General features: G+C 47.4%; 1 protein-coding gene across 3 annotated transcripts in view; it reads right to left on the bottom strand.

Annotated features, from left to right (window-relative positions):
• The window catches only part of AK9 (adenylate kinase 9), a 1784103-nt gene that overhangs the window by 858801 nt on the left and 898578 nt on the right, over positions 1–26724 (bottom strand). For all 3 annotated transcript variants that reach the window (XM_069606660.1, XM_069606662.1, XM_069606661.1), the window contains 3 exons: positions 16483–16560; positions 15917–16120; positions 6301–6440 (listed from right to left, as the gene is read on the bottom strand). In XM_069606660.1, coding sequence (XP_069462761.1) covers positions 6301–6440; positions 15917–16120; positions 16483–16560 — 422 coding nt within the window. The remainder of the gene's footprint in view (positions 1–6300; positions 6441–15916; positions 16121–16482; positions 16561–26724) is intronic.

Here is a 26724-nt window from a genome sequence, read left to right as displayed (position 1 = left end):
AGAATGCCAGAGCAGCGGTCTGCAGGTACCAAAGGACACAACACCGGCCACCTAATTCAGGAGGACGTGGAAGGGGATTGCAGAAAACCAAGGGGTTCGGAGCACCTACAACCCCGGTCGGCTAAAAAAGCAAGGCTCCAGCTGACAATCAGCTGGAGCCTGCCCGGGACAAGACTCCACTAAACCACTAGGGACATTTTAAATAATAGATAAAGACCCCATGAAGGCCTTAAAACCCACAATTTATTTATGTATTTAAAAGGCACTGCAGGCCTTGAGTAATGCAGCATCCCTGCACCCTAGCAGGGTCCATATTAAAAAAAGGGATGCAGCTTATCAGTCCTTTTAAGTCCTTCCATGTCCTTCCCCTGTCACACCCCTTGGAGCCAGGTATGCTATTTGTTAATGTAAGTGGCCAATCCTGGGAGGGATGGGGTATTTAAGTAAGCCTGTGTGAATACTTCAGTGTGGGTTAGTTGAGTGAGGACAGGAGGCGTTGGAGGACATCTGAGAGACCAGTGGAGACGAGAGCTACTCTTCAGGAGGGGATCTGTAGAATGTTTGTGTGAGAGAGGGAGAGTGTGAGTGTTAGAGGTAGAGTAGGAGTAGTGGCGGAGTGGAGTAGTGGCAGTGGTAGAGGTGCTTGGGTGGGGTAGTTCGAAGTGAGTAAACAGGTAGTGGGAGTAGCGAGTGAAGGAGATAACTGGTAGTGGGCAAGTGAGAAGGGTGTGCAGGGCACCATATCCCAGAGTGTCCCTTGGGGTCAGACCCAGGGCTATTGAGAGGGCTGAGCAGAGCACCATATCCTCGGGTGTGTTAAGATAATACAGGGGTAGTGGTAGTAGCGGACTAGGAACAGCAGTAGCTGGAGAGTTGGAAGAGGGACAGTGAGTGGGGAATAGGAGTAGTTATTGTCAGAGGGAGAAGAAGGAAGAGACGCTACCAGAGGAAGAAGGGGTAGTTGGAGGTACGAGCGACAGTAATACAGGAGTAAGAGAAGAAGTAAGAATGAAGGGTGGAGGTGAAAAGGCGGAGTGAGAGATTTGCAGTACAGTGATGTGGTGGGAGGAGAAATGCCTGATAGACCTGTATAGAAAGGGACAGGTTAGAAAGGGTGTTAACGGAATGAGTGACACGCTGGGTGAAAGAAGGTCCATTTGTTACCCTTGAGACTACTAAGCAGGAATAGGAGAGGGGACACTAGAAGATCCCTAGGGATTCAGTTAGCCATCATATTGGGGCTACCACCATCAGAGCTACAAAGAGAGCGGACAGCTGGGTGTTACCGTTGGCTAGCATTAACTACCCTGAGATGGATGCCTGGACTAGGGCGGAGGGAAAAGCCCGGGAAAAGTTCAAAGAATGTGGGGCGAATTGGACAGTGGAAGAAAAGGATGTGCTGTAAACCAAAGTTGTTACCTACTGGTTTAAAGGAAATAAAAGAACAGGAAGTTAACTGCATCCATGGGCACAGTGAACCTTATCCACAAACAAAAATACCAATTGACATCTTAGGGAAGGAGCTGTGGATCACAGCAGCAGTAATTCCTACATTTCCTACCCAATTGGTTATATGTAGCACAGTTCCAAAGTTTGACCAATGGGTCTCCCATATTGCACAAATGGGGTTGAGAATAAAGTCGCAGAAGAGTGGTGGAGTAACCCCGACCAAATTACCTTACTTGAAGACCCAAGAGATTGCATCTTCAAAATGAGAAAGGGGAGCCACCAATCTAAGAGGAAGGGTATGTGACGAATCCTGAGATGTCTTCACTTCTCCCCAAGGGAGAACATCTCGGGAGAATGCAGTATGCCAACCATCTAGCCACACCCTACACACCTTCCTGTCCCATAAAGACCAACTCCCTATCCCATACTTCCATGTATGTTTTTAAGTCTGACAACTTAAGGACTGAGATGAGGAAGAACAGGGACTATCTCAGGGAGGCCTACTTAACATGTACTGTGACAAGGAGTAAGGAAGAGTAATGGTGAGAACCTGAATGAACATTCTAGTTTTCTATGTCCTTTGGCAGTAAAAACGAAAGAAGGACTTACACTTTTGTCAAACGGGCTGTCAACCCCTCGTTGGAAGAACAGCAAGCACAAGAGTCTTATGGCGTGGAGAACAGAAGAGGCTGCTGACAGATGCTAGTGGGCCACCAAAAACGTACCTACCCGGTCCGCAGTGGTATCGGACCAACTGCAAAGAAGGAGAAGTGGAAGTCCAGACACGCAACATACCAAATGCTGTGAAGCCTCCACACCACTACAAAGAACACGAGAAGCCAGGAGTAAACCTAAGCAGGAAGCAGAGGAGCCTGAGACCGACAGGAGCACACCGGCAATGACCCTTAAGGTACAGTGGTAAAGCTCTTAACATAGAGAGCTGGGGTGAGAGGGAAGCCGCCGGGGATAAGAGAACGTTAAAAGTGCCAAAAGCAATGGCATATCTCAGGTCTGGTCCCCGTATCCACAGCCACAAAGGAATATCCCTACGAGTCATCTTCTTTGTGGTTGTACCTGGCAGGGAAGCGTACTAAGTCTGCCAAATAAAAGCAGTAGAGAAAGACACGTCTGGGACCCACACCCACAAGAGAAGAGAGTTACAAACCATCTTCCTCGTGGCAGTGTTTGGCAGGATAATGAACCAAGTCTGCCCAAGCCCGTAGATGGGGAAGCCTGGGTCTGAGACCCTCAAACTGAAAGACTGAAAGTGCGGAACTGTAATACCAAAGTAAAACAGAGGTCAGGGGAAGGGAGTCGTTCCCCTGGTATTGTTGAACTAACTGTGATACCAAAGTGAAGGAGAGACTAATGGGAGGGAGTCAGTCCCCATGGTTGTGCTATCGAACTCTGAAACCAAGATACCTGGAGAAGGGAGTCATTCCCCCTGGTTGTGTTGAACTGTGAAATTGAGATACCAGGCAAAGGGAGTAATTCTCCTGGTAACCAAAGTGATGCAAACTTGTGTATACAGAGTGTTAAACGATAGGCAGTGCCTCCGTTAAGGAAAAGTACTTGAACTGTGCCTTTTGTATTGAAGGACAATTTCGACCCGGGGAAGGGAGCCATTCACCTAAGAAGAAGCCAACACGTGGAAACAAACTTTTATCCCCAGTCCAGAAGAAGGGAGTCATTCTTCTGGACAGACGTGGTCTACTTTATCTCTAGTTTAAGTGTAAGGGACAGAAGCAGGGTTTTTGACACTGGACAGTGGACTATTGATTTACATAGACATTCTAACAGAACCCTTAGTATTTTAATTGAGACCGGGAAACCCCTCAAAGAGTGAAAGAAAGTTAGGTTTTCTCTTTATTTTCTTGACTAATAAAAGTCTATAGAAATCATCATGCCACCTGTGTGTCAGTCTCCCCCCTTCTGCACCCTTACAATATTTATTAATATATTTTGGTGTGAGCTTAAGTAGCTAATGAACAAGTGCTTAATAGTTGTTGCCCCATATGACTCACATGAGGATCCGGAATCATATCTCTTATATCCATTTTGATATTCTGTGCTGGTGAAGGAGTGGGTAGAACTCCACTAAACTAACACTTTTTTCTTACGTGTCACATAATATTATCTCTGATGCAGACCTATGCACCCAGAAACAAACCCTTACAGTACTAAAATATCAGGTCCGGGAATACCAACAGACCCACCCTGAACAGGTTACTGTTACTTCAAGCACAAGTAAATGCCTTGAGCCTTAACCCCACTTAACAAAAATTCAGTTAAACATATTGTTATGCATCAGAGGATGTCTTCACTCCTTTCCCTGAGGTAGCATTTCCCTGTGTGGCAAGGAGACGCCAGCCACTACCTGAACCTGACCTTGGGGGCGGCTATATGAGGGAGGACCACCTGGGGGGCGGCGACCCTCTGGGAGATGACCCGACATTGGGGAAAGTCACATGCCCCCCATTTCCATTCAAAGATGACACTCCCATGCCACATGCCTTAATGGTATATTGTAAAACTCTCCCTCCACAACCTGTTAGCTCTACTCATAATATTCACCCATGCTATATAGAAATCATAAAGCAACAACTGGGACGAGGAAGAGACAGGGAATAATAATGATCACTCCCAAAGACACTCTATCCCAACTTCCTCCAAACTCCCTGTAAACCGGCCGACTTCCACTGGGACGAGAAAGAGAGAGGCAGCGATTCAGAGTACTAGAGCCGGCAAACCAACGCAGCGGTCTAGTCTCTGGAGATTGCTCGGTTCGGCCCAGGAAGTTTAAAACCTTGCAGCTGACAGACACAAAGGGGAGAAACTCCACGAGGCGGAACGTCAAGTGAAGGAAGAAGCAGAGCTGTAGAAGCTTGAGTGTGCTGCGGTTGAGACAATGCCGTAGGAAATGGTACGGAAAAGAAACCTGCCAGTGGAACGAGAAACCAAATAGCTGCAAGCCCGCCACCATGCAAGGCAGCAGGAACCGTGCCCAACAGGGATGTGTACGGCAGAGAAACAACAACTCGCCGGATGTGTGCCGAACCGCAGAGGGGAGAAGGACCGGTGAAGCAGAGGAAATACTCCAAGCAACTGGTAGGCCTGGGGAAATCAAACGGGTTACTGGGTTGCCGGATAGAGTGTGGCGCTTTGAGAACGTGCAATGCAAGACATTGACCAATTTCTGCGGAGGGGTGAGATAATAGTACCCATTTGCTGAACATGTTGCTGAACCTCTACCACAGAAGTGGAAGTGAATTGAACCAAGAGGGTCTTGAGAGTGGGGGAGGAACCCGATATATAAAAGACCCACGCAATCTTGACTTTCACTTTGTGAAACAAGGTTTAAGCTAACAATACAAGCACATTATTTATGGGATAAAAGAAAATGTGGCAACATACAAGTCCTGGCAAGGAAGTACACCAGGCAAAGATGAATGGTTGAAAATGAACAGTTGTGTAAAAGCCCTGGCATGGGAGTATACCAAGCAAGTGTGTTACAAATAAAGAGGAGCATCTCAGGGAAGCGCCATACCCTTGAGAGTATTGAAAGTGTGAAAGAAGACCTGAAAGGAGACTATAGCAGGATAAGTACAGCGTGTAAAGAGTGTACAACGAATCTCAAGGAAGAATCATACCTATGAAATTGAAAATTGTCAAGAAAGAAACAAACCTGGCAGAGGAGTATACTAGTTAACCCGTGAGTCTGGAAACTAGCAACTAAAAGTGTGAAAAGGAGAAACCCAAACAGGAACACACGACCCTGGGATTGTTTTATTTGAACTGTCCTAAATATAAAGAGAAACCTGCGGAAGGGAGGCATTTCCCTTGAACTCCAAGAAGAGGGAGCTGCCCTCTTGGGGTTAAAAGGAACTTGATCATTCTTGTGTTCAACATTTTAATTTTGTGAAAAGGAACCTGGGGAAGGGAATCACTCCCTGGAACTGTGACCATTGTCCGCTGTGGACATTCTGGTTGAAGTTATACTTTTGTGTTGGATTGGAACGTTTGTTCACTTTAAGGAACAGAGACATTATCCTTTGCACCTTAGAATCAGTTTTAGAGAGTACTGACTTTTAGTTATCTTGACAAAGGACAGATCATTTGTTTTTACTGAAGTAGGGCAACCTCACCTAGACTATGCATAGTGAGGTATTTTCCCAACCCCTTTTATTTTCCAATAATGGTTTGTAGCCAAAACATGAGTCCTCTGCATCTGCGTCTCATTCAAGGCTCCTAACATTATCCTAAGATCGAAGTACAGACCCTGTATCGTTTGACACTCTTCGCCTATTCTCCACTACCAGTAGATGTAGAAGTTCCATTAAAGAGTAGATTCTTAAACAGTCTGATATCAGTGCAAAACACTGATTTTACCACAATTTACCACATTTACCCAACAATGTAAATACATATAAGTGTTCTGATCAGAGTGAAAACTTGTTGCACCCTCTCTGGTCCTACCAAATCATTCTAATGGGCTTATCGAAGGCCTACAAGTCACCCATTGTACCATTTTTGGGATTCGTGAAGGAACACATTTCCTTAAGTCTTGAGGCGCCTTTGCCAATACCCCTCCTTGTACCATGCCTTAATCTTAGAGCTATTGCCTCTGTCCTTTTTTATTTTCAATCCACAACATTAAACTCAACCCAGGCCTGATTATGAACACTGGCTGATAGTTTAATTTCACAGCTATTTCAGGCACATTATAATTCTGAATTCATTTTGTTGCTCAGTACAATTAATCATACATGAGATAATGAATGTTGGACAACCACAAACCTGAGCAATGCTCAGTGATTAATAAAAAAGGACAGGATTAGCCAGCTCACTTACCTCTTCTTCCTCCTCCTCTTCCTCCCCCTTATTTTCTTCCTCTTCAACATTTTCCTCAGCCTCTAGTTCAGCCTGGTTGTCTTCTTCTTCCTCATCTAGGTCAGCTGATGACATTTCCCAGCCATGATACTTAAATGACTCTGCAGGAATGATGAAGAAGTACTTACACAAACCTGTACGTTTTTAACTCAGAATTAAATATCACTATTGGCCTGCTTACACAATCTTTAAACATTCCAATGTTGCACTAACAATTTGCAGATAAACCTGAAAAGGTGATTACATTATGACATTTTACCATTATGGCCCACCCATGATGTTATGAAGCACCTTATGAATTACTTCAACTGCCAAGTCTTGCATTGTCACCTATCCTAAAAGCTATAGACAGTTTGTATGTAACTCGTCATAAAAGCTAGAGGGCTACAGCAATTGGAAAAAAGTGAAGTCTAATGTCTTCAAGTTGTTTTTATTACTTATGGTTGAACTTACATGTATACCCACGCAATGTCTTTTTAGGGGTGGGAGTGCTAAAGTGAAGGTACATTTTCAATGTTAGTCTGACTACTGACAGGTAGACCAAGCAAGACTTAAATCTTTCAAGTGATTTTCCAAGGATCAAACAATTTGGTCAAATAAGGAGGTCCTGCTAAAATATCAGCTCCTCTTATTTTACAGACAACTAAAGACACTTGAACATTGCTCTCTATAGTATGAGGGGTTTCAATAATGTCAAACCATCAACTAATAACATCCCTATTGTGTTTTCGATTGAAAACCTTGTGGAGGACCCCCATGACCGATGTGACTAATTGGATTCTGCCGTGCAGAAGTGCAAGGATGAGTAGGGGCTAAAGGCCCACTTACCCCTTACAAACCAAGAGCCAATACAATCATAAAAGGTCCAACAAGCAAAGTTAAGAGATATACCACCTTTGCCTTTTGTGGTATCCTGGGCTGAGGAAAGGCTATGCTCTTAAGAGAGGTGTGAATGGGATTCAGAAGTGACCCAAACAGCAAAGTATCACAGCTCCAAATAAATGGAATGTCCAATCAAGGTTCTATAAAATAAATATGCATACAAAGCAGTGTGGAGGTGGTTCGATATCCATGCTCCCCCCACTGCCCATCCGGCTACCGCTCACGATGCCAACCTCACAACAGAATCCCCTTTCTTTATCCTGCGTACTCATCAATGCCAGACCGGCCACCAAAATAAAACACTTTTGACCTCACATCACCTGAAAAACCCAGACTTCCTATTCCTCACTAAAAGCTGGTTCACCAATGTCATCATCCCCCCATTGCACACGAGACCTTCCCTCCCAGCTAGTCCCTGCTAGTACATAACAGGCTTAGCAGAGTGAGGGATCTAGTCATCCTCCACAAACACCTTTCAGTAATATTCAGTAAGCAGTCCACCTTGCGACACCAAATGCGGATCCATTCTCGCCAAGTTCCACCTCACCCCTTCCGTCACCCACAGCTTTCTTCTCCTATATAGACCAACTGGCTACGACTGAAATATCGCTGACTCTCTGTGTGACTCGCTCTCACCCACGCTGATTCAGCGCCAAACGCTCACTTTGTCAGTAGATTTCTACATCTGGTTTGATGTCCCTGCCAATGCCAACCCCATGATCCGCTCCCTCAATGACAATCTGGAAGCTTGCGGCCTGACAACTGATCTCGCACCCGACCCAGATTGCAGGACACACCCTAGACACACTTTTCTACACATCTGGCCAGGTCTTCCCTCTCCTGACTCGGCCACTTATCTGGACTGATCACCACGCTATACCTTTCTCACTTCAATACCTCTCCCGCTCACCACCACTTCCAGCAAACATTCCCTCAACTACCACGGCCACCCTCCCTCTCTGAAATAAAATCCTCATCAATACAGACCTGGCCAACTCCCTACTTCATACACAACCAGACCTCTCTCGCAAGGAAGGACACCTCTACATCGATCTCTTCGACCAATGGCTCTCTTAAGCAATGACCCCCCTCGCACCATCCCGTTGCCCCTCCCGACAATCGACCCCACACCAATAGTGGTACACCCCTTGCCTCAAAGTTCTCAAAATCCTTAAGCATCGCCTAGAGCAAGCCTGGAAGACCAACCCCAATCCTCTAAACAAAATGGCCCTTGCAAGACTTAACAGGGCATACTTGTATAAAATCAAGAAAGCAAAAAGAAACCACTATGGAAATAGAGTCTCCAAAAAGCCATGCAGGAATTCAATTTCCCTAGTAGCCTAACCCCACCACCCCACCCCCGAACTCACAAACACTCTGTGATGATCTTTCCGACCACTTTCATAATGTTGCGCTTGAAAGACACCATACCATCACCACCAAACTAGCTCGGATCCCGCCATCGACATACGGCCCTCTCTCAAACCCGAACTCTTACTCGCCCTCCCGACCTACTTTCTGTTCTTTCACTCCTCTTTCCCAGGTGGATTTATGCAACCTACTAGCACTTAGCAGATACTTTGGCTCGCCTGGAGATCCTTGCCCACATCCCATTCAAAAAAATATCCTTACCTCCACTTGTGCTGGCAGCATACCCCATTCCATCGTAAATTTGCTCTCATCAGGCAACTTTCCAGAGGCTTTCCAAACCTCCCATGTCAAATTGCTTCTCCAAAAACCCATCCTCTGGCCACTCTCCCCATCAAGCTATCGCCCAATCTCCAATACCTGCTTCATTGCTAAACTAATTGACCGCGCAGAATATAAGCAACTTGGCCTCTCCGCAGAAGCCATGAGACTCCTCGACCCAGCCCAATCGGAGTTCCGACCCAACTGTGGAACAGAATTCTCTCTGGTCTCCATCTGAGATGACCTAAAAAGAACTGCTGATTCAGAAGTGTGTGCTGCACTCATCCGCCTGGATCTATCCGCAGCCTTTAATAAAATCAACAACACAATTCTCAAGAGCAGGTGCCTCATCCTAAGCATCAAAGACTCTGTCCTTAAATGGATCACCTCTTATTTCCAATCACTCACAAATCGCTCTCCCTCCTCCTTTATCAACCACCCCTCACCCAGTCACAAAAGGGGTGCCTCAAAGAGCATCCCTTTCACCCCTCCTCTTCAACCTCTGCATAAGCCCACTGCCAGCTCTCATTTGCTAAACAGCGTCGGACTGGGACAAGAAATAGGCCCGGACACCCAAATAAAAGTGGCCCACCCTCACCTCAAAAAAGTGGCCTAGCCTTCAAGGTCACCTCAAAAAGTGGCCCACCCCTGGCATCAAGAAAAGTGGCCCTCAAACCATTGTCAATGCAAGCAGACGCCCAAGGCCAAATGATAATATGTTATTGAATAGCAGTTACTCTTAAGCTCTTTTTATAGAACAAATATGCATAAAATATCACCCAGCCTATGTTGGTACTCATTTATCGACCTCAGAAGGATAAAAGGCTGAGATGGCCTTGCTGGGATTCGAACCTGCAACCTGCAGATCACACACACATCGCAGTAGCAAGCGCTCAACCCACTGAGCTACCAAATCAGCAATAGTAAACTGAGCAATTATTATGTAGTGCATACCATTAGTAGTGCCCGTCTCCACAATCATGCGGAGTGCGGTGCGGAATGCAATGTGGAAAACATGCCACAGTCTGTCGCTCTACTTATCACGCAGAGTTGCGATGCACTGTGGTGCATACCTCAGTTCACTCTCTTTGGGTGCGTGTCACCAGCCCTGGACAATGTACACCCTCACGTCAAACCCAAGACCCCTCCATAGACATCAATGTGCCTAAATCATCAAAAACAAAAACATCCGATTTCATCTGCATTGTCCATTAACCAGATTTAGAGACCAACCATAGTAGTCTTTCCTTGCTCCTAGCTGCCAGTCACAACTCTCCACAGCAACGCCCAATCATGGCAAGCAGCAAGTGGGAGCATGCCATGAGGGGTCGCTATCTCATGTTTTTGCCCCACATGCATGGTTGGAATGTTCCTCTTTCACCCCAACAGCATAGCGTGCTGCTCCTGGGATATAATGATGCTATGGTGGGCACTGTTGGAGAGGGAGTTGTAAGAGTAATGAGCGAAGAGGGTGAAGGGGGGGGAGTGGGAGAAAATGGAAGGGCAACAAAGAATGGAGCTTTGGTTATCAGGGTGTGGAGCTAAGAGAGACAAAGTGAGACAGGTGGGGGGACATAAATGATAATGATGTGTTATTTATATAGCGCCTTAATCCAAAGCGCTTTACAGAGCACATATTTACATACAATATAACCCAACCGAAATTGGTACTCATTTATCGACCTCGGATTACTGCAAGCTCTTCCAGTCAACACGCCATCAATCGGCACACCATTTCACACACCATTTCCCATTCCTAACAACTGTGCCGCAACCACATTATTGACACCCCATAAAAGTGCTTCAGGAAAACATGCCCAACATGTAGGTCCTCCTCCACTGCCCTTGAAAACCTCTGCAAACCTCTCTTTCCAAATGTTTTCTTTTGCTGATAGCATGAAGTGCTCTCAAAGCCTTTTTTTTGTCTGGAAGCTTGTTCTACTTTCCCCTCGTCCTCCTTCCTCACTTTCCTTTCCTCCTATGTCTGACCCCCTTTCGCGGTCATCGCACCAACTCTGGTACACTCTCCCTTTAGCATGCACATTGCCCTTTCCTGCTCTCTAAATCCTCCTGTCCCCTTTCCTCCTGGGGCCACTCTACTCTCACCGCCCCCATTCCCATCCCCATATCCACATCCACCCTTACCCCACCTTCCAGCCTTTCCTGTGGGGACCCACATCTCTCCCTCTGAGAGCCCAGCACTGTCCATTCTCCTTTTCCTAAACTGCCAACCAACCCTCTATTTCCTCCCCTGTCAGCATGTTCCTCATCTAAGCTCATGCCCTCGCTTTTGCTGCGAATGCCTGGGGTATGTCTTTCCTTTCCCCTTTCACCCTTGGCTGTGCTTCCATTTCTTTTTTCTCTGGAACCACATTCCACCATCACACCTCCATTCCATGTTATTTTGCCATTTGTGGCTGGACTATGCAGCCTGCCCTGGGTGCCTAGTGTGGGCAAGACCAACACTCCTCCCTTTTCCCCCCTTTGGCAAAAACCATCCTCTCCTCCTACCATAGCCATGGCTCCTCCCATTCATCCCCAAGGAAGTCCCACCCGTGACCTCTGCACGCCCTTTTATCCTCACCTCATCATAAATCTCCTACTCTTCCCAACTATCCACCACTCTTTTCCCCACCCATTCAACCCCTTCACCGTCCTAAGCCATTCCCATCCACTGAACTCTCGCTGTCATAATGCCCAACCTCTAACCACTTGCTTGTGCCCCCCTACCACTGCGGCCCTGCACTCCCTCTCTGAGTGCAGCACTGTACCATGCTGCCAACCCTTGTCTGCCAAGTGCTCACCAAGTACTGATCAGCTTTGGCTCTATTCCAAAATGGCCGTCCACAGTCCCTCTTCCCCTTCAGATAGCTCCAGGGAGACCATGCCCAGTCTCACCCCAACTTTATTCTCCTCCAAGGGGAGTTTGTGGGGGGGCCTAAGCACTCATCCCAGCACCCACCTGTGCCAGGCCTCTACCACCGGGCATGGGTGTGCTTGTCGTTGATGGCCATTTCTCCTTCTGCTCTACCGTGGCCGATCCTGAGGCTGTACCATGCCGGACCCCAATAACTTCCAATAACTCCACCCACTAGTCCCCCCTTTTACTCTTACCACCCCTTCTAAGGCTCACCTCCAGCCTACCCCCTCACATTACCACACTACCTCTCCACTGTGACCCGCTCACCATCTTCAGCCTCAGCTACCCACAGTTCTTTGCACCGACCCCCAACTCTCCCTGACCTATCGTGAGCAGGCCCCTCCCCTGGGACTGACCCTTCTGCCCTATTTCTGGAGAAACTACACCGCCCTCCTGGGGGTTTGCGGCCCGACCCCTCTCCGAGCTGACCTCAAAGTGTTTACTATGTTCCACTTTGAAAATTATTTCCAGAGTCTCTTTTGGTTCCAGGTCTACCCATGAGAGTAGCAGTTGTGCACTATTCCGGCCTACACTCTGACAAAGTGCAGCATAGCCATGAAGTGCAAAGCCCATCCACTCCCCACGCACAAAGGAGAAAGCAGATGCAGACTTGATGGCAACACTCGTACTTCACAGAGAGTAGAAGTGCGGCCTAGTACCAGCCATGAAGCCTTCCCTCGTCACACATCAAGAGTAACAGTGCACATTTCTTTGCCTCAGTCCCCATCTAATGTAGATTTCAATGGAGGGACTTGTCGAGCTACAGACGAGCAGATTTGCGGGAATGCTTCAGCGAGTGTACAGCACGAGTAAGCAGCGCCGAGCCACGCTCCCCCCTTCGTAGTCCCACACTGTCAGAAGCAGCGCGTGTGTGAACACGACGCTGGTAGATGTCACCTGCCTAGCTTTCCCTGGGCTTCTTTGATGCAAGCAGAGTGTGGAAGATCATTAAAGTACCAGTAGGAGGAAGGATGAAAGGCTGAGTTGGCCTTGCCGGGATTCAAACCTGCGACCTGTAGATCACGCTCAGATCGCAGCTGCGAGTGCTCAACCCGTTGAGCTATCTTACCGGCCATAACCGCATTTACGGCCGGTGACTCTTACCTCCTCAGCTCAGCCAGGGGCGTCTTTCCATCTCCGCTGCCACTTTGGGGTAGTGACTGTGTGGGTAAGGGGGGGGGGTCACCCATGCCCGAGACCGACGAGTGCCTGCGTGCCCTCCTGGGCTGGCCTCTGCTGCACTGCTGGAGACGAGTCGACTGACTCTTGCTGTGGTGTGGAGACAGGGGCCTCGTTGACCTCACCAATGGCACTTGTCAGGTCCTCCTTTGTGCGTGGCTTCCTGCAGGCTGCAGCTCCAGTCCTGACCTGGGGCTAGGAGTGAGGGCTGGTGGCGGCACAGAGTCTCGCCGCATTTTTATTGGCCATGGACAATATTAGTTGCTTTCAACTTTGCAAAGTGGTGTGCAACAAATGTGTTGCTTGCTTCCTGCAAAGTTGAAAGCAACTTTTTTCGCGCCTCTTGCCAAGCCCAGCCCTGAAGGCGGCCTCCAGGCTCCTCCATCAGACTGCCTGCTGCTGCCCCAGGTCCTTCAAGGGTGAGCAGTTGCAGGAATGTGTTACTTTTTTACAAAACACTGGTAGCGGGCCGAGCTGAGGCCAGCCCGACCCACTACCAGTGTTTTGTAAAAAAGTAACACTTCCTTCACAATCACCTAGCGCCATGGTGTCAGTCTCGTGCCGATTTGCTGCCCGCAGACCCTGATCATGCAGAGCAGATCAGCACTGCAGGCAGCCCTGAGCCAGCGCGAGACAAGCCCATGCATAGGCTTGAAACCCGGCACCTCGCCAGCCTCTAAGGATTTCGTATCGGCCATGGGCCGATCAGCCGACCGGCCAATCCAACACTGCTGCTAAACACAACCTTACCTGCTACAAATACGAAGATGACACCTAGATCATTTTCAAAATCCCCAAGACTCCAGCCTCCGCGCACCTCCCGACCTCACCTATTGACTCTCGGATATCGAGCATTGAATGACTAACAACCACCTAATCCTCCACCAGGGCAAATCCAAAATCCTAAAATGGACAAAACTGCTCTCATCCACCAATATTTACCCTGGCCAGTTTCCCTTGAAGCCCCACCAGCCTCCTCCACGTCAGTTAAAAATCTTGGATGCACCATGGACACAGACCGACCTCTCTCCAAACACACCAACTCGGTATCCAGAACCTGCCACTTCCACTTATGTATCCTAAAACAAATCTTTCCCTACTTCTCCTATCCTCAAAGAGGCTCTGCAATACTGGCCATCGTAATCTCCCACCTAGACTACACTCCGCTTTCTCTATCCTAGCTCCCACCATCTGGAACAATCTTCGCTCTGCACATCAGCTGCACCGAAAACTACCTCTCCTTCAAAAAATCCCTCAAGACCTCGATTACCGCATTATCCTGAAACCCTCCCTAAATCTTCAAATCCCCAATCGGAGCATATGAACATTCACCTCCAGGAGGTGTTTGCTGCATTAACAGCGACACTGACCTCCAAGCACGTGGCGGCACTGGCTGTTTGCAGCGGCCTGGACCACACACTCTATCATATACCAATCATGACCCTGTTCCCCACAAGCACCACTAGCTCAATCACAACCCTCATATATATGAAATGTCACATAATTGATAAATCACTGCACCTGGCATGTACAGTAAAAAAGGCAAATCGCAAACACAGTGATAGAAGCACAATGGTGTGATAGAACCACCACCATTGCAATCGGGCACATTGGGATGCACTGTGGGGAATTGTCATGGGAGGGGGCGGATGGGCAGGTATTGCGCATGTATAAACCATAGGATGGGCCGCCCATGGTAAAGGTAACTTCTGAAAAGGTTCAGTAAGCGTTCGATATCTCGGTAGGCTTGCCACCCTATCCTATCTTGGTAGACTTGCCACCCTATCCGCCTAGAAGAATCTGGAAGTGCAACCCGTGCGCCTCTGGTGGCAAATAGTTGGAGCAGAGACTGTCACTGTTGCTAACCGTTTTATCACAGCCGCAAGAATCGACAGAAGAAGTCAAGTGCCTGAGTGGGCGCCCAAACAACAAAGCGCCAACGATTTCTGCAAGGTACGTATAATCACACTAGTCAGGTGGACACTGGCTGCAGGCATGGCTACATGCACACATCAGTATAAAGCAAGGACAATGACAATTCAATCGTGCAGTTCACATAATTCTCTGCCTACTTACGCTGTAACACCTCTGAAGGCAGAATGCAGCGCAGACCTATGAAATAATCGGGCACTCTGAACACATAGCGAGTCTCTAGCATTCACGCCATCTCCAGACTCCTCTCTGCACCCATCCACATGCCTGACCACATCAGTTGCTCGCTACCAGTTGCTGGCCAGCCCTGCTAAGCCTTTTTTGGTTAAATGCACACACGCATCCTAATATCACTTTATGACCTCCAACACTCTGGACTGCATTCCCACTAACAGCGCATTGAGACTATAATAATGGTAAAAGGCGCTAAACAAATGACAAGTACAACACAGTACAATATGCGGCTTCAGGAAATAGTCTCCCTTCTCAAATGTTTAGAGAGTTGCCCTGCACATCCAGAAGAAAAGCAATGTTTGATGCTATTTGGAGCAGATTTCTTGAGCTGGATTTGGAGTGACTCGTAGTGTTTCTTCAGAAGAGTTCCAGAGTGTTCCTCACATTTCTGGGGAGTTGGAGTACTTAAAAAAAAAAATCTTCTTCCTCTCTCCTCTTTCCATTTTTAATTGCTATATAGCATCTGTATATGATGTTTTTGTGTTAAGAGCAAACATTTTGAATACAAAAAAAGAAAGTTTGTGGGATTTCTGCTAATATGAACCTGTAATAATAAGCTTCATTTTACAATTTTACTTGAAATCTCTTACAAAGATTAACAAAGTTGACTTGGATTTAGGGTATGGTTAGATGGGAAAATAAGTAATTAAATAAAAAAAGCATGTACATGTGGAAAACACCACACACATCCCCTTATATTGCAAAGCAAATGCAGACAGTGTTACTCTAATTTCTACTTACTTTCCATACTTGCCGCAGCTTCTCTAAGCAAAGCCTCAGGTGACTTTCCACCGATCTCCAGGTTAACTACGTCCCCGTTAAAGGATTCCTTGATGGTGTGTTCCAGAAGTTGATACTCTTGTGTAAAGGCAAGAATGCTCTGCTTAAACGGCTCCATCTCGGGGACATCAGGAAAATCTCCTTCTGGTACTGTGGGCAGAACGACTGCACAAAGAAACAGAAATAATAATAGTTAATAGTTAGAGCATTGTTTCTCCACTAAACTCTATAGGGCATATTGTTAATAGCAGCGTAAATAATTTGACTTGCTGTAATTCGGTGCTAGTCAAATGAAGTCACACAAGATCAAATTGCTTCATTAAATTTACATAGGTCTTCGAAGCAGAGACCCAACAATACAGCTTGCAGATACACACAATTCAAAAAAGTTCAAAGAAGATGCTAAAGTATCATTAGTATTGAAACATTTTCTTAAGGAACATAGGTCATGTAACCAGCCAGAAAAACACACACAAAGTATGTATTTACACGAGGAGTAATTATCCTGCAATAAACGTTTAACTAACCTGGTCCTTGCTGTGGTAGCGGAACTTCCTGCAACGGATCTGTGGTAACGGCAGTCTGTTCGATTACAGCTGCCTTTTCTGGTTATGTGAAGAGAAACACAAAGTGTTTAATGAATTAATGGCATATACTTTCTTTTTTACACAAAAAGAGGATGCTTGAAAAACCAAGGTTATAAAATGCCATTTTGCATTTAGTTGCTGAAAAAAAACCTATCTGTAATGCTATGTTCCAAATGTCTACATTACCGCTTGCTTACATGATAATCATTAAATTGTGAAATTGGTGCAGGAAAATAACATGCATACAAGTTATTCCATGAAGCAAAATAATAAAACCAATACAAATTAACTGCATAATTGGATCTGCCCCAAAAGCCTTACAACCGTAGGTCCTGGTCCAGTGATGTGACAGGGGTCATTGACCGTTATTAAACAAATATGTGGGCATTTTGGAATTATTAAGGTTGGGAACTGTTGATAACGAAAGAACATTGGCACTCACCATTGGGGGCAAGCAATCCGCAAGATTGCTCTGATCTCAGGCTTTACCCACCGGTATAAGCAAAGGTTCCAAGCAAGCTACTGGCTTTACCACCTACCCCTCCTACCATCTCTCCCGACACCGCCCGTTCCCCTTTCCCCATACAAATTCCCTCACCAAAAATAAAATTGCAATTAACTCCAGGCCTCTTCATTCGCCCCCCTCCTTTCACCTTTCCTGTTCAACGTCACTGGAAACAGTAGAGGGCTCAGCCACCAAAATATCACCAACAACATTGCTACAGAGAAGAGAGGAAGTAAAGGGGTGCCAGAAAGCAGACTTTGCGGTTGGCATGACAATGTAGTAGCCAATGTAATCCGATAGTGGCTTGTTTAACTAATTTTCTCCCAATCAGGAGCTCAGTACCATGTCATATGACTGTCACTTTCAAAGCGGGATACCATACTGATCTTTCTTTTCACAGCAAGGGGGAGTTGGGCTATATAGTGGTGTACTTTCCTGGCCGTGTTGGACTACATGTAGGTTTCCCTTTCTGGATATTGTTACTATACAATCAACTATTTCTTGTAGAGTTGCAGTACATTGTCAAAACACAGATGTCCTCATAAACCATCACATTGAGATTTTGTATGAGGACATCAGTATGCTGTCAGAGGTACTGCTCCTCTCAAAAAAATAAAACAAAAACCAGGGAAACATGAATTAGAAACGGGAGCAGGTTGTGAGCAGGAGAAAACATCTGTCAATAGCACTGCACCTCTCCAATGAACTACGTTATGAGGATATCTGTAATTTCTACTTTATTTGAGAGGTGCATTACCATTAACAAATGTTTTCTCCTGCCGACGACCTGCTTCCATTTCTAATTCATGTTTCCCTGGTTCTTGTTTATTTGGTACCAGAGAGTGGTACCTTTGACAACATACAGATGTGCTCATAAGAAATCTCAATGTGATTTCCTATGAGGACATCTGTATGTTGCCAGTGGTACTGCACATCTCCAATACAATAGGTTGGGAGGTTGTAGTTCATTAAATAGGTGCAGTACCACTGACAACATGCAGGTGTCCTTGTAAGAAATCACATGGAGATCAAAACTACAATATAGGACAACTAAGACCAACGACTGCAATTATACATACAACCAACAGATGCCACGCCCCACTTGGGATGTTGCTCCCTCCCCCCCCTTGTGCTGTCACTCCTCCCCCTTTGTTCTTTCCCTCCCCTCCCTTTTATGTTGTCCCTCTTCCCCCTTTGTGCTGTCCCTCTTCCCCCTTGTGTGCTGTGACCCCACCCCCCTTGTGCGTTCACTCTTACCCCTTTGTACTGTTCCTCATCCCCATTGAGCTGTCACTCCCTGAAACCCTAGCACTGTCACTCCTTTCCCACTTGTACCGTCACTCCTTTATGGTGTCCCTCCCCCTTTGGGCTGACCATCCAACGCCTGTGTGCTTTCCCTCCTACTCCCCTTGCGCTGTCACTCCTTCCCCCTTGCGCTGTTGCTCCTTCCCCATCAAGCTCAGTCGCTCTGCCCCCTTTTCTGCTGTCGATCAGCCCCCCTTGTTCTGTTGCTCCACCTCTCCTTTATCCTGTGTGACGATTCACAAGGTGTTGTCACTTCTCTCCAGGGGGGACCCCTTTTCCAGAAGGCTAGGGCGTTGCGGCCGCTACCCAATAGTCCCCCTAGGGGTGGTTTTATGTGGGACTCCCCTCTGGGGATAAGGACAATCACCTGGGGTACAGCCCAATGAATGTTGCCACTACCCAACATTCCTTAGCCCTCTCTAATGTCCAAAGCCACTACTTGAGAACAAGCCCATGTATTGTAACATATGTTCTAAGACCAAAAGTACAAGGCGAGGAAGAACACAGGAGACTTGGACTGAGATAACACTGGTATGAGGTAGCCCCAAGGAGCCATGAGGATCAGTCACAAAGAAACAATGAAGAATTACTTGTGCATTCCACATGGTAGTAACTGGATACAGAGTTACTGAACCTTGGTTATCAGAGCAGCTTAAACAAGCTTGTCTTGAACTACGACAGGCTGAGTGGAAATGGCGGTGGTTTTATAATCCTAGCCTTAGACGTCAATACAAATGATGTGCTGCAGGCTATTTTTCGTCCATTTTCGGATGCAAAGAAGGCTTTCTTTGCACAAAGAATTGAGCTAGCCCGTTGTAAGCCTAGTGAGCTTTTTTCAGTGGTTTAATCTTTGACCTCAACGTCTAATTTCACCATCGCTGTGAGTCCTTCTCAGGAACTGTGTGACTCACTGTCCCAGTTTTTTATCTCTAAAATTGCTACCATTAGGGCCAATATCTCTCTGGCATTATTGGCTTCTTCTCCAGCTGGGGAGATGCCTGCGTAGACTAGCATGGGAGACCCCTTGGTATGGTCTCTTTTTCCAGTGTTTTCACAGTCTGTGATCTCTGCATCCATTAACCAATTGAAGTCAGCGGCCCCGTCTGATCCACTGCCGCTGGCGGTGTAGAAGGATATATCCAGTGGTCGAAGTGTACGAAAAGAAGTAGTGGAACTATGTTCCCTGCTGGCCTGCGCCCACTCCCCAGACGCCCCACTGCCACGACCCCTCACGCTCAAAATACACCCCCCAAACACTTGCACCTCCTTTTTAAGGGAATGTTCAGTGCAGTGCACTGAAAGTAAAGATTTTAAAACGAAACCATTCCGGGACGGTTTCTCTTTAAAATAAAAGTATAGGAGCTGTAAAAGGTAATTTAAAAAAGTAGAGGAGCACCGCTCCTGACCGCTCCTGACCGCTCCCACTCACTTCGACCACTGGATATATCCACCGATCTGCTGAGTGAGATTATGTCGGCTATTAATCTGTCTTGTCAGTCGGGCCATATCCTGTGGGAACTGGAAGTAGCTACTGTGATACCACTACTGAAGAAACCCTCTCTGGATTCCTCTCTCCCTTCGAATTGTAGTCCTATCTCACTCCTGCCCTTTTTTATGAAGTTCTTAGAGGCCTTGATACTCCATTTTGATCAGCCTTTGTGGAGTCTTCTGGTATTCTTGATCCCGTCCAGTCGGTTTTTCCGGCCTGGCCGGGGTACAGAGAGCGTCCTGGTCTCAGTGCAGGATGAAATCGTTAGGTTGGTTGATGCGGAGGTGGGGCGGGGGGTGCTTGCCCTGATTCTTCTCGATCTGTCAGCAGCTTTTGACACCATGGACCACCCCACCCTGCTGTCCCACCTGGCACAGATTGGTATTTCTGGCCAAGTGCTGGCCTGGTTTTACTCTTTCTTGGCGGAGAGAGCCCAAATACTCTCACTTCCTCCCTTCCTCTCACGTTCTTGTTCACTCTCCTGTGGGGTTCCGCAGAACTCCGCCTTGTCTCCTATTCTTTTTAATATCTATATTCTGCCACTTCTGTGTCTCATTCGCTCCTTCGGCATCAGGTGTTACTCTTATGCCGACGACACTCAGATCCTGATTCAGTTAGATCTCGAGCAGGCTGAGAGATCGTCGGGTTTCCGCCACTGCCCGTCTACTGTGGGAGAGTAGATGAACCACAACTGGCTGAAACCTAATGGAGACAAGACAGAGGTTATGGTGGTGGGTGCTCCTCCTGATCCCTCACTCTTGGTGTCCCCCTTCTGGCTGTCTTCCTTGGGTCTGCTTCCTGTCCCTGTAACTACGGTTAAGAATCTGGGAGTGGTTATGTCATCTACCCTGTCCATGGACGTGCAGGTGTCTGCTGAGTGTATAGCTGGGCACTTTCATTTGAGAATCCTGCGGAAAGGTGCTCCACTTTATACCTTTGAATGTTAGGGAATCAGTGGTAGCTGCCCTGGTACTGAACCGCATAGATTACTGTAATGCGCTTTATCTAGCTCAGCCTAAGGGCCTTGTCCAGCGGCTGTAGCGCCATCAAAATGTGGCTGCCCGGGTGGCTACGGGATCCCCCTATGGGGCACACGTTACCCCAGACTTGTGTGCCTTACATTGGTGACCTGTGGCCCAGTGCATTAAGTTTAAGGCACTTTACCTAGTACATCGTGTTCTTCATAGTCTTAGAGCCGAATACCTATGGGAAAAATGTGTCCGTTATTGCCCCAATCGGGAGCTACGTTATATGTCTGCAGGCTTTCTATGTGTGCCACCCTTTCACTGCAGGTGTGTCGGTGGCTGTGCTTTTTCGGTAGCAGCAGCTCTATTGTGGAATGATTTGCCACGGCCACTCAAAAATGTGTCTAATCCTCTCCAGTCCAGAAAGTCTTTGAAGAGCCACTTATTCTGAATGGATTGGTCAGCTGGCCCAACTGCATTCCCAGCGCCATGATGCCTACGGGTGACCGTGCGATTTACAAGCTCTCTTAACAAAAGTATAACAATGAACGAAGGACTGTTAGATCAGGGAAGCTTGGGCACGGAGCCTAACGCAACCATAACAAGAAGCGCAGTGGTGGCAGGAGCCGCGGTATCCAGTCATGTTGGGAAAAGAAGCCACCACCCGAAGTCTCCAGTGTGGGAAATTTGAATGCAGACTGAAGGCTGCAGAGAAACGAGGAGCAGGGGGATACAAAGGAAATTCTACACCCGCTGAGTGAACGCAGACCGCACACAGAAGCCAGGAAGAAGCCACAAAGCCACAAGTGCAGAGGAGAGTAACCCACAGACCCTGAGAAGTGTTCCCCCAGTCCCAGGAAGTCCCAGCAAGGTACCAAATCCACGGGAAAGGTAAGGGGATAGAAATGAAAACCAGAGAGGATCCAGGGGTTGACACAGAGGCCAAAGTGGCTTTTCCCCAGCCTAGTATTAGCAAGAAAGTTAATGGGCTTAACGAGAGATGAGCCTGGAACCCGAAGAGTAAGAAAAAAAGTGAGGAAACCACTGACCACCATAGAAGAGTCTGAACACCAACAATAAGGAGAAAAGCATTAGAGGAAATCTTTCTCGGCACAGTGGTAGCGAGGAAACCACAGACCACCAGAGAAGGGTCTGGAACCCCAAAAGCGAAAAGGAAAGCATCAGAGGAAATCTTCCTGTGGTAGTAAGGGAACCACTGCCCTCCTGAGATGGGTTTGGAACCCGAACACCGAGAAGGAACTGTATCAATCAATACCAGGAGAAGGGAGTCATGCTCCTTGTATCGGACAGAGTGCTGTGATGAAGATGACAGGGGAAGGATATCCTTCACCCTTGCCATATTGTGCATTAAACCAAACAACACCAGAAGAAGGGAGTCATTCCCCTGGTGCTGGCCCAAGACTTGTGTGAAAGACGTCAGGGGAAGGGAGTCATTCCCCCTGGCCTTGTGGTGAACAGAGTGGGCTAAGAATTGTACTGGAGACACCAGGGGAAGTGAGTCATTCCCCCTAGTTCTATTAGGAACTGTATAAGTGTACATCAAGAAACGGGAGTAATTAAGACTGGGGGAAGCCCATAAACCAGGACAAGGGAGGCATCCCCCCTGGTATTTTTCTGTTGAGAGAAAACAACAATTGGAAGCAGAAGGACGCCATTCTCCCGAAGAAGGAACTTTCTATAAGTTTACTCTTTAATTTGAGTGTGAGGGTTAGAGTCGGATTTGACACAGGACGGTGGAACTTTGATTTGATGGACATACTGACAATTCCTTTAGTTTTCGTTTGAGGCAGGGAAACCCCTCTTAGAGATAAAGATAGTGAGGTATTTTACTTAAGAAATAAACGTTTATGATCAAAACCATGCCACCTTTGTGCCTGCCTCATTTTTCAACACCCTTACAACTTACCACTCCTTTCTCTCCATTTGCGCTGTCACTCCTTCCTTCAAATGTTGTACAACGCCCCTGTGCACTGTTGCTGGCCTACCTTTCAGCTATTGGATATTTTTATTCCTTGTGTTTCCATTTATTTCATATTCCTCCCCCCACAGTGCTTTTCTCACCATTCCCCCTCTCAGCTCCCCACCCCTCCAAACCGGGGCGCTGCCCTTCCTTCCCTCTCAATCTGTTATTTCTTCCTCTCTATGCTGTCCTTCCTCATTCCTTCCCTCCATGCTAAAAGTAAAATGCAATAAACTACAAGTGCCAAACTATTTGCTTAGCCAATGCTTCTAATGGTGGTCGGCATATGTGTAGGTTTTACCCAGCAAAATAGCGCCCCTTATCACCTCATTGAGTAAGGGTGGTACGAGCAATAACATCAGCCCTAGTAACCGTTATCAAGTTGTAACGCACCGTTGACCTCATTGAAGGCCCTTGCTATGCTCAGGCCTTTAACTTGGACATCTGGTTCTTACTGTTCTGCAAAGCTTGCAACGTGGGATATTTATTGCTACACAAGGCACTGTGCCATGAATTGTCTTGTATCTAACTGCAGCTCAGCATTTTCAATTGCAATTAACTTTATGTCAAGATTAATCTACGAATGAGGCAGAGGACCATCACTGATGCAATCTGTGCCGAACAGTAATGTTCAGTGGTCATAGTTTACTTTACTGTTGAGTGACCAGCCATATCTTGAGGGTGGGCATCAATAATCTGAGCAGACTAAGTAGTCCTAAATAAGGCAATAATACTGTGCCTGGCAGGCCTTATAGGCCATAAGGGCACACAACACATGTTAATATGACTGTGCAAAGTGCAGGCCTTTAAAATAGTACCGCCTGACAGGAATGCAGTTTTGCCATGAACATACTGGATTAACAGAGGAGATGCGAAATGCTCTTTTATTTAAGTTGAAAAACGTTTCATTTTCCTTAAAAAAATAGGAAATTGTTACGGGCTGGCGCATGCAATGAAACAGAGACAGAGGCGGTGCGTCTTTAGTCTTCTTTATTCTTCTCTGAACTGCCGCGCCAAGCGCGGTAACCCCGCCTCCCACACCACATGGGGCGCAGCCCACTTTGCCCGTCATCGACAGAGGACTATTCCTCTGAGCATGGAGTGGAAATGAAGGTAGGACATTACAGAAATCATAAAATCATTTCCCTGCAGGAAGCTTTTTTTGATTTCCATGTGAAGCCATGACAGCAGAGGAGAGGCTACTGGGTCTGGAAAAGAGGCCGGTACGTTCGCTGGGTTGAATTTAGCAAGCAGGTGGGGGAGGCGGGAGGTGGACTGCGTTATGCAGCAGCTTCATTGCGCATGTAGGCTGGATCTTTCCAGCCACTGCGCTCGGAGATTGGGTGTCCTCACTCACCTGCGGCAGTATCTGGGTACGACCAGTTCTTTAAATGGGCAGGTAATTGCTGGTCCTGGGTGTTATAGGTCTCTGCACCTTTAATGACGAGACCAGGAAACGGAGGAGCCAAGGAGGGAAACGGCAGTTCCCTGTAGCCGTTGAATAAAGTGGAGGTGCGATCTGTTGCTCTGGTGTTGCGTCCTTTCTCCGTGTATGTGTGCCACTTACAAAAACTGGCGACGATGACTTCTCCCCTCACACCAGATTCCATGCCCTCTGCTCAAAGCAGTGATCCCAATGCGTCCGTCCTCCCAGAAGCGATCCCCCTCTAGTGCTACATCCCGGAGCACACAGCGATCACGCTGCATCCCGCCGTGGTCCACTACTCCTCCTCCACACGCCATTTCCTGCGCTGCCTGGCGATCCCACCACAGGCCCCCATTCCAGTGCCTTCTGCCACTCCCTCGCACAGCATTCTGCCAGCGGCCTGCTCCTGACGATTTTCCAGCAGCTGGGGCTGCTAATCCACGACAGCCTACCACACGTGCAGCAGAGGCTGCTGCCGATCTGAAAAGAAAATGGACAGTAGGTGAACAGCTATCCCGCCATTTCTAAGGTGAGACTACCGTCCACACGTCCATACGTTGCACACCAGTTCTCAAGGCGGCCCCAATACAAGGCCCCAGATCCCATCAAAAAAAAAATAATTAAACAATTCTTTTTAAAAACCCGGCAGCAAAGACACGGACAGGGGCATACCCACCTGCAGGTGGTGCGCCAAATACCCGCATATCCAGCCTGTGAACAAGGCACTGATAAAACACCACCAGCGAGGCAACATCCCAACACATAGGACACGTTGCATCACAAGGCACAACTCACAAGGGGCATGCGCAAGTAGGCCCAATCAGAAGCCAGGTGACCACACATCACCCTGCCATCATGAGTAGCCCAGAAACACCACCACCCACTCCCGCCCCCACGTCCAAGGCGGCACTACTACGCAAGCCACTCCCTTTCACCCTGACGCCCAAGTCTGACAAAGGCCCGAGGTGAATTGAGTGGGTGGAGGACTTCAACCACTTTGTGAAAGCGTCAGGAGAAGAGAAATCTTCAAATCTTAGCGAGATGTTCATAAACCTGGCGGGCAGCGAAATCAAGACTATTGTCAAAACCATTGCCCCAAAAGATAAGACAGACTTCACTGCATTGGTTACCGGCCCTCAACAGAAAACTCATTATCGAACCTAACAGAGACTATGAAAGATACATTTTCAATCAATGCACCCAAAAAAACAGTGGAGATCATCGATGAGTGTATCACTCGCCTCCATCTAAAGAGCACCCGTTGCCAGTTCCACCTATTCTCCACCGATGAAGTGATCAGACTATGCATAATAGAAGGATGCTTATCACTAGCCCTCAGGAAACAACTGCTAAAGAAACCCCTCTCCATTGATGAGGTGAGTGAGATGGCTTGAATCTTCGAGAGAGTGGATGCACAAGAGGCTTTAATTGAAGGAAATCGGAATGCCAGACATGAGAAGGGAGAGACCATCGCCACCATCCAACCAATACCTCAACAACCCACAGATCGGGGGACAACACCCAACAGAATGGCCAACCAAATGGGTTCAATGCTACCGTAGTGGCATGAACTTCCCGCCCTCTGGGACCTGCCTAGCACTATCACAAACATGCTCCAACTGTGGCAGAAAGGGTCACTTTCAGTCGGTCTGCAGAGAAGGAAGACCATTCCCCACCCCCTGCATGAATACCCAACCTCAGACAGGACATACGGCCACCCGCCCCAGCCTCCGGCCCATCAAAATCGACATACCCTACTATCAATGGTAGCAGCGATACATCAGAGCAATAGAGGAGACTCTCCCGCAAGACAGCAAACAGGGCTAGAACCAGTACTTCCGGTTCGGAGATGAATACAATGAACCCCTAAACACATACCAGACCTACGGAGAACATCAGCACAATTTCCAGCATCAAGTTGCCGATGAATATGACCAAAAGTTACCTGGATGAATAAGTCAACCTCATCCAAGATGACCATGAAGCAAGAGAAGCGCCCAGAATAATAGTCAACCTGGGGAATTGGCAATTCTGTTTTCTCATTGACTCAGGCGCAACGGTAAACATCATGGGGGAACAGGAGTTCCTGCAAATTCCGGAGAGGCCAGAACTCTCGAAAGCCAACTCAAGGATCTTCCAATGGGGAGCAGCACTGCCTTTACACTCGATCAGAGAGTTCAACAAACGCCCGATGCACAACGGCCTAACATTGGACACCACCATCCATGTCATTCAGAGTCCATCGAAAGGTTGCTGCCTCCTCACACAGCGTGTTGCCTTGGCCTCATTGACATCCATTTCGAGGAGGGTGAGATAATTCAGTCGACCACGTTTGCAGGGAACAATGGAGAACTAGTGTGTGCAATCAATGCTACCCCAAAAGAATGCAACAACATCACAAAAGAGACAATCTTATCCAGGTTCCCAGACTTGTGCAGAGGACTTGGGAAACTCAAGGGAGCACCAGTCAGACTACACATCGACAAAACAGTCAGACCTGTCCCTCAACAC

Source organism: Ambystoma mexicanum, chromosome 4p, assembly GCF_040938575.1.
Source record: "Ambystoma mexicanum isolate Mex_15411 chromosome 4p, UKY_AmexF1_1, whole genome shotgun sequence".
NCBI classification, from domain to species: Eukaryota; Metazoa; Chordata; class Amphibia; order Caudata; family Ambystomatidae; genus Ambystoma; species Ambystoma mexicanum.
This window is presented reverse-complemented; position numbering and strand designations above follow the sequence as displayed.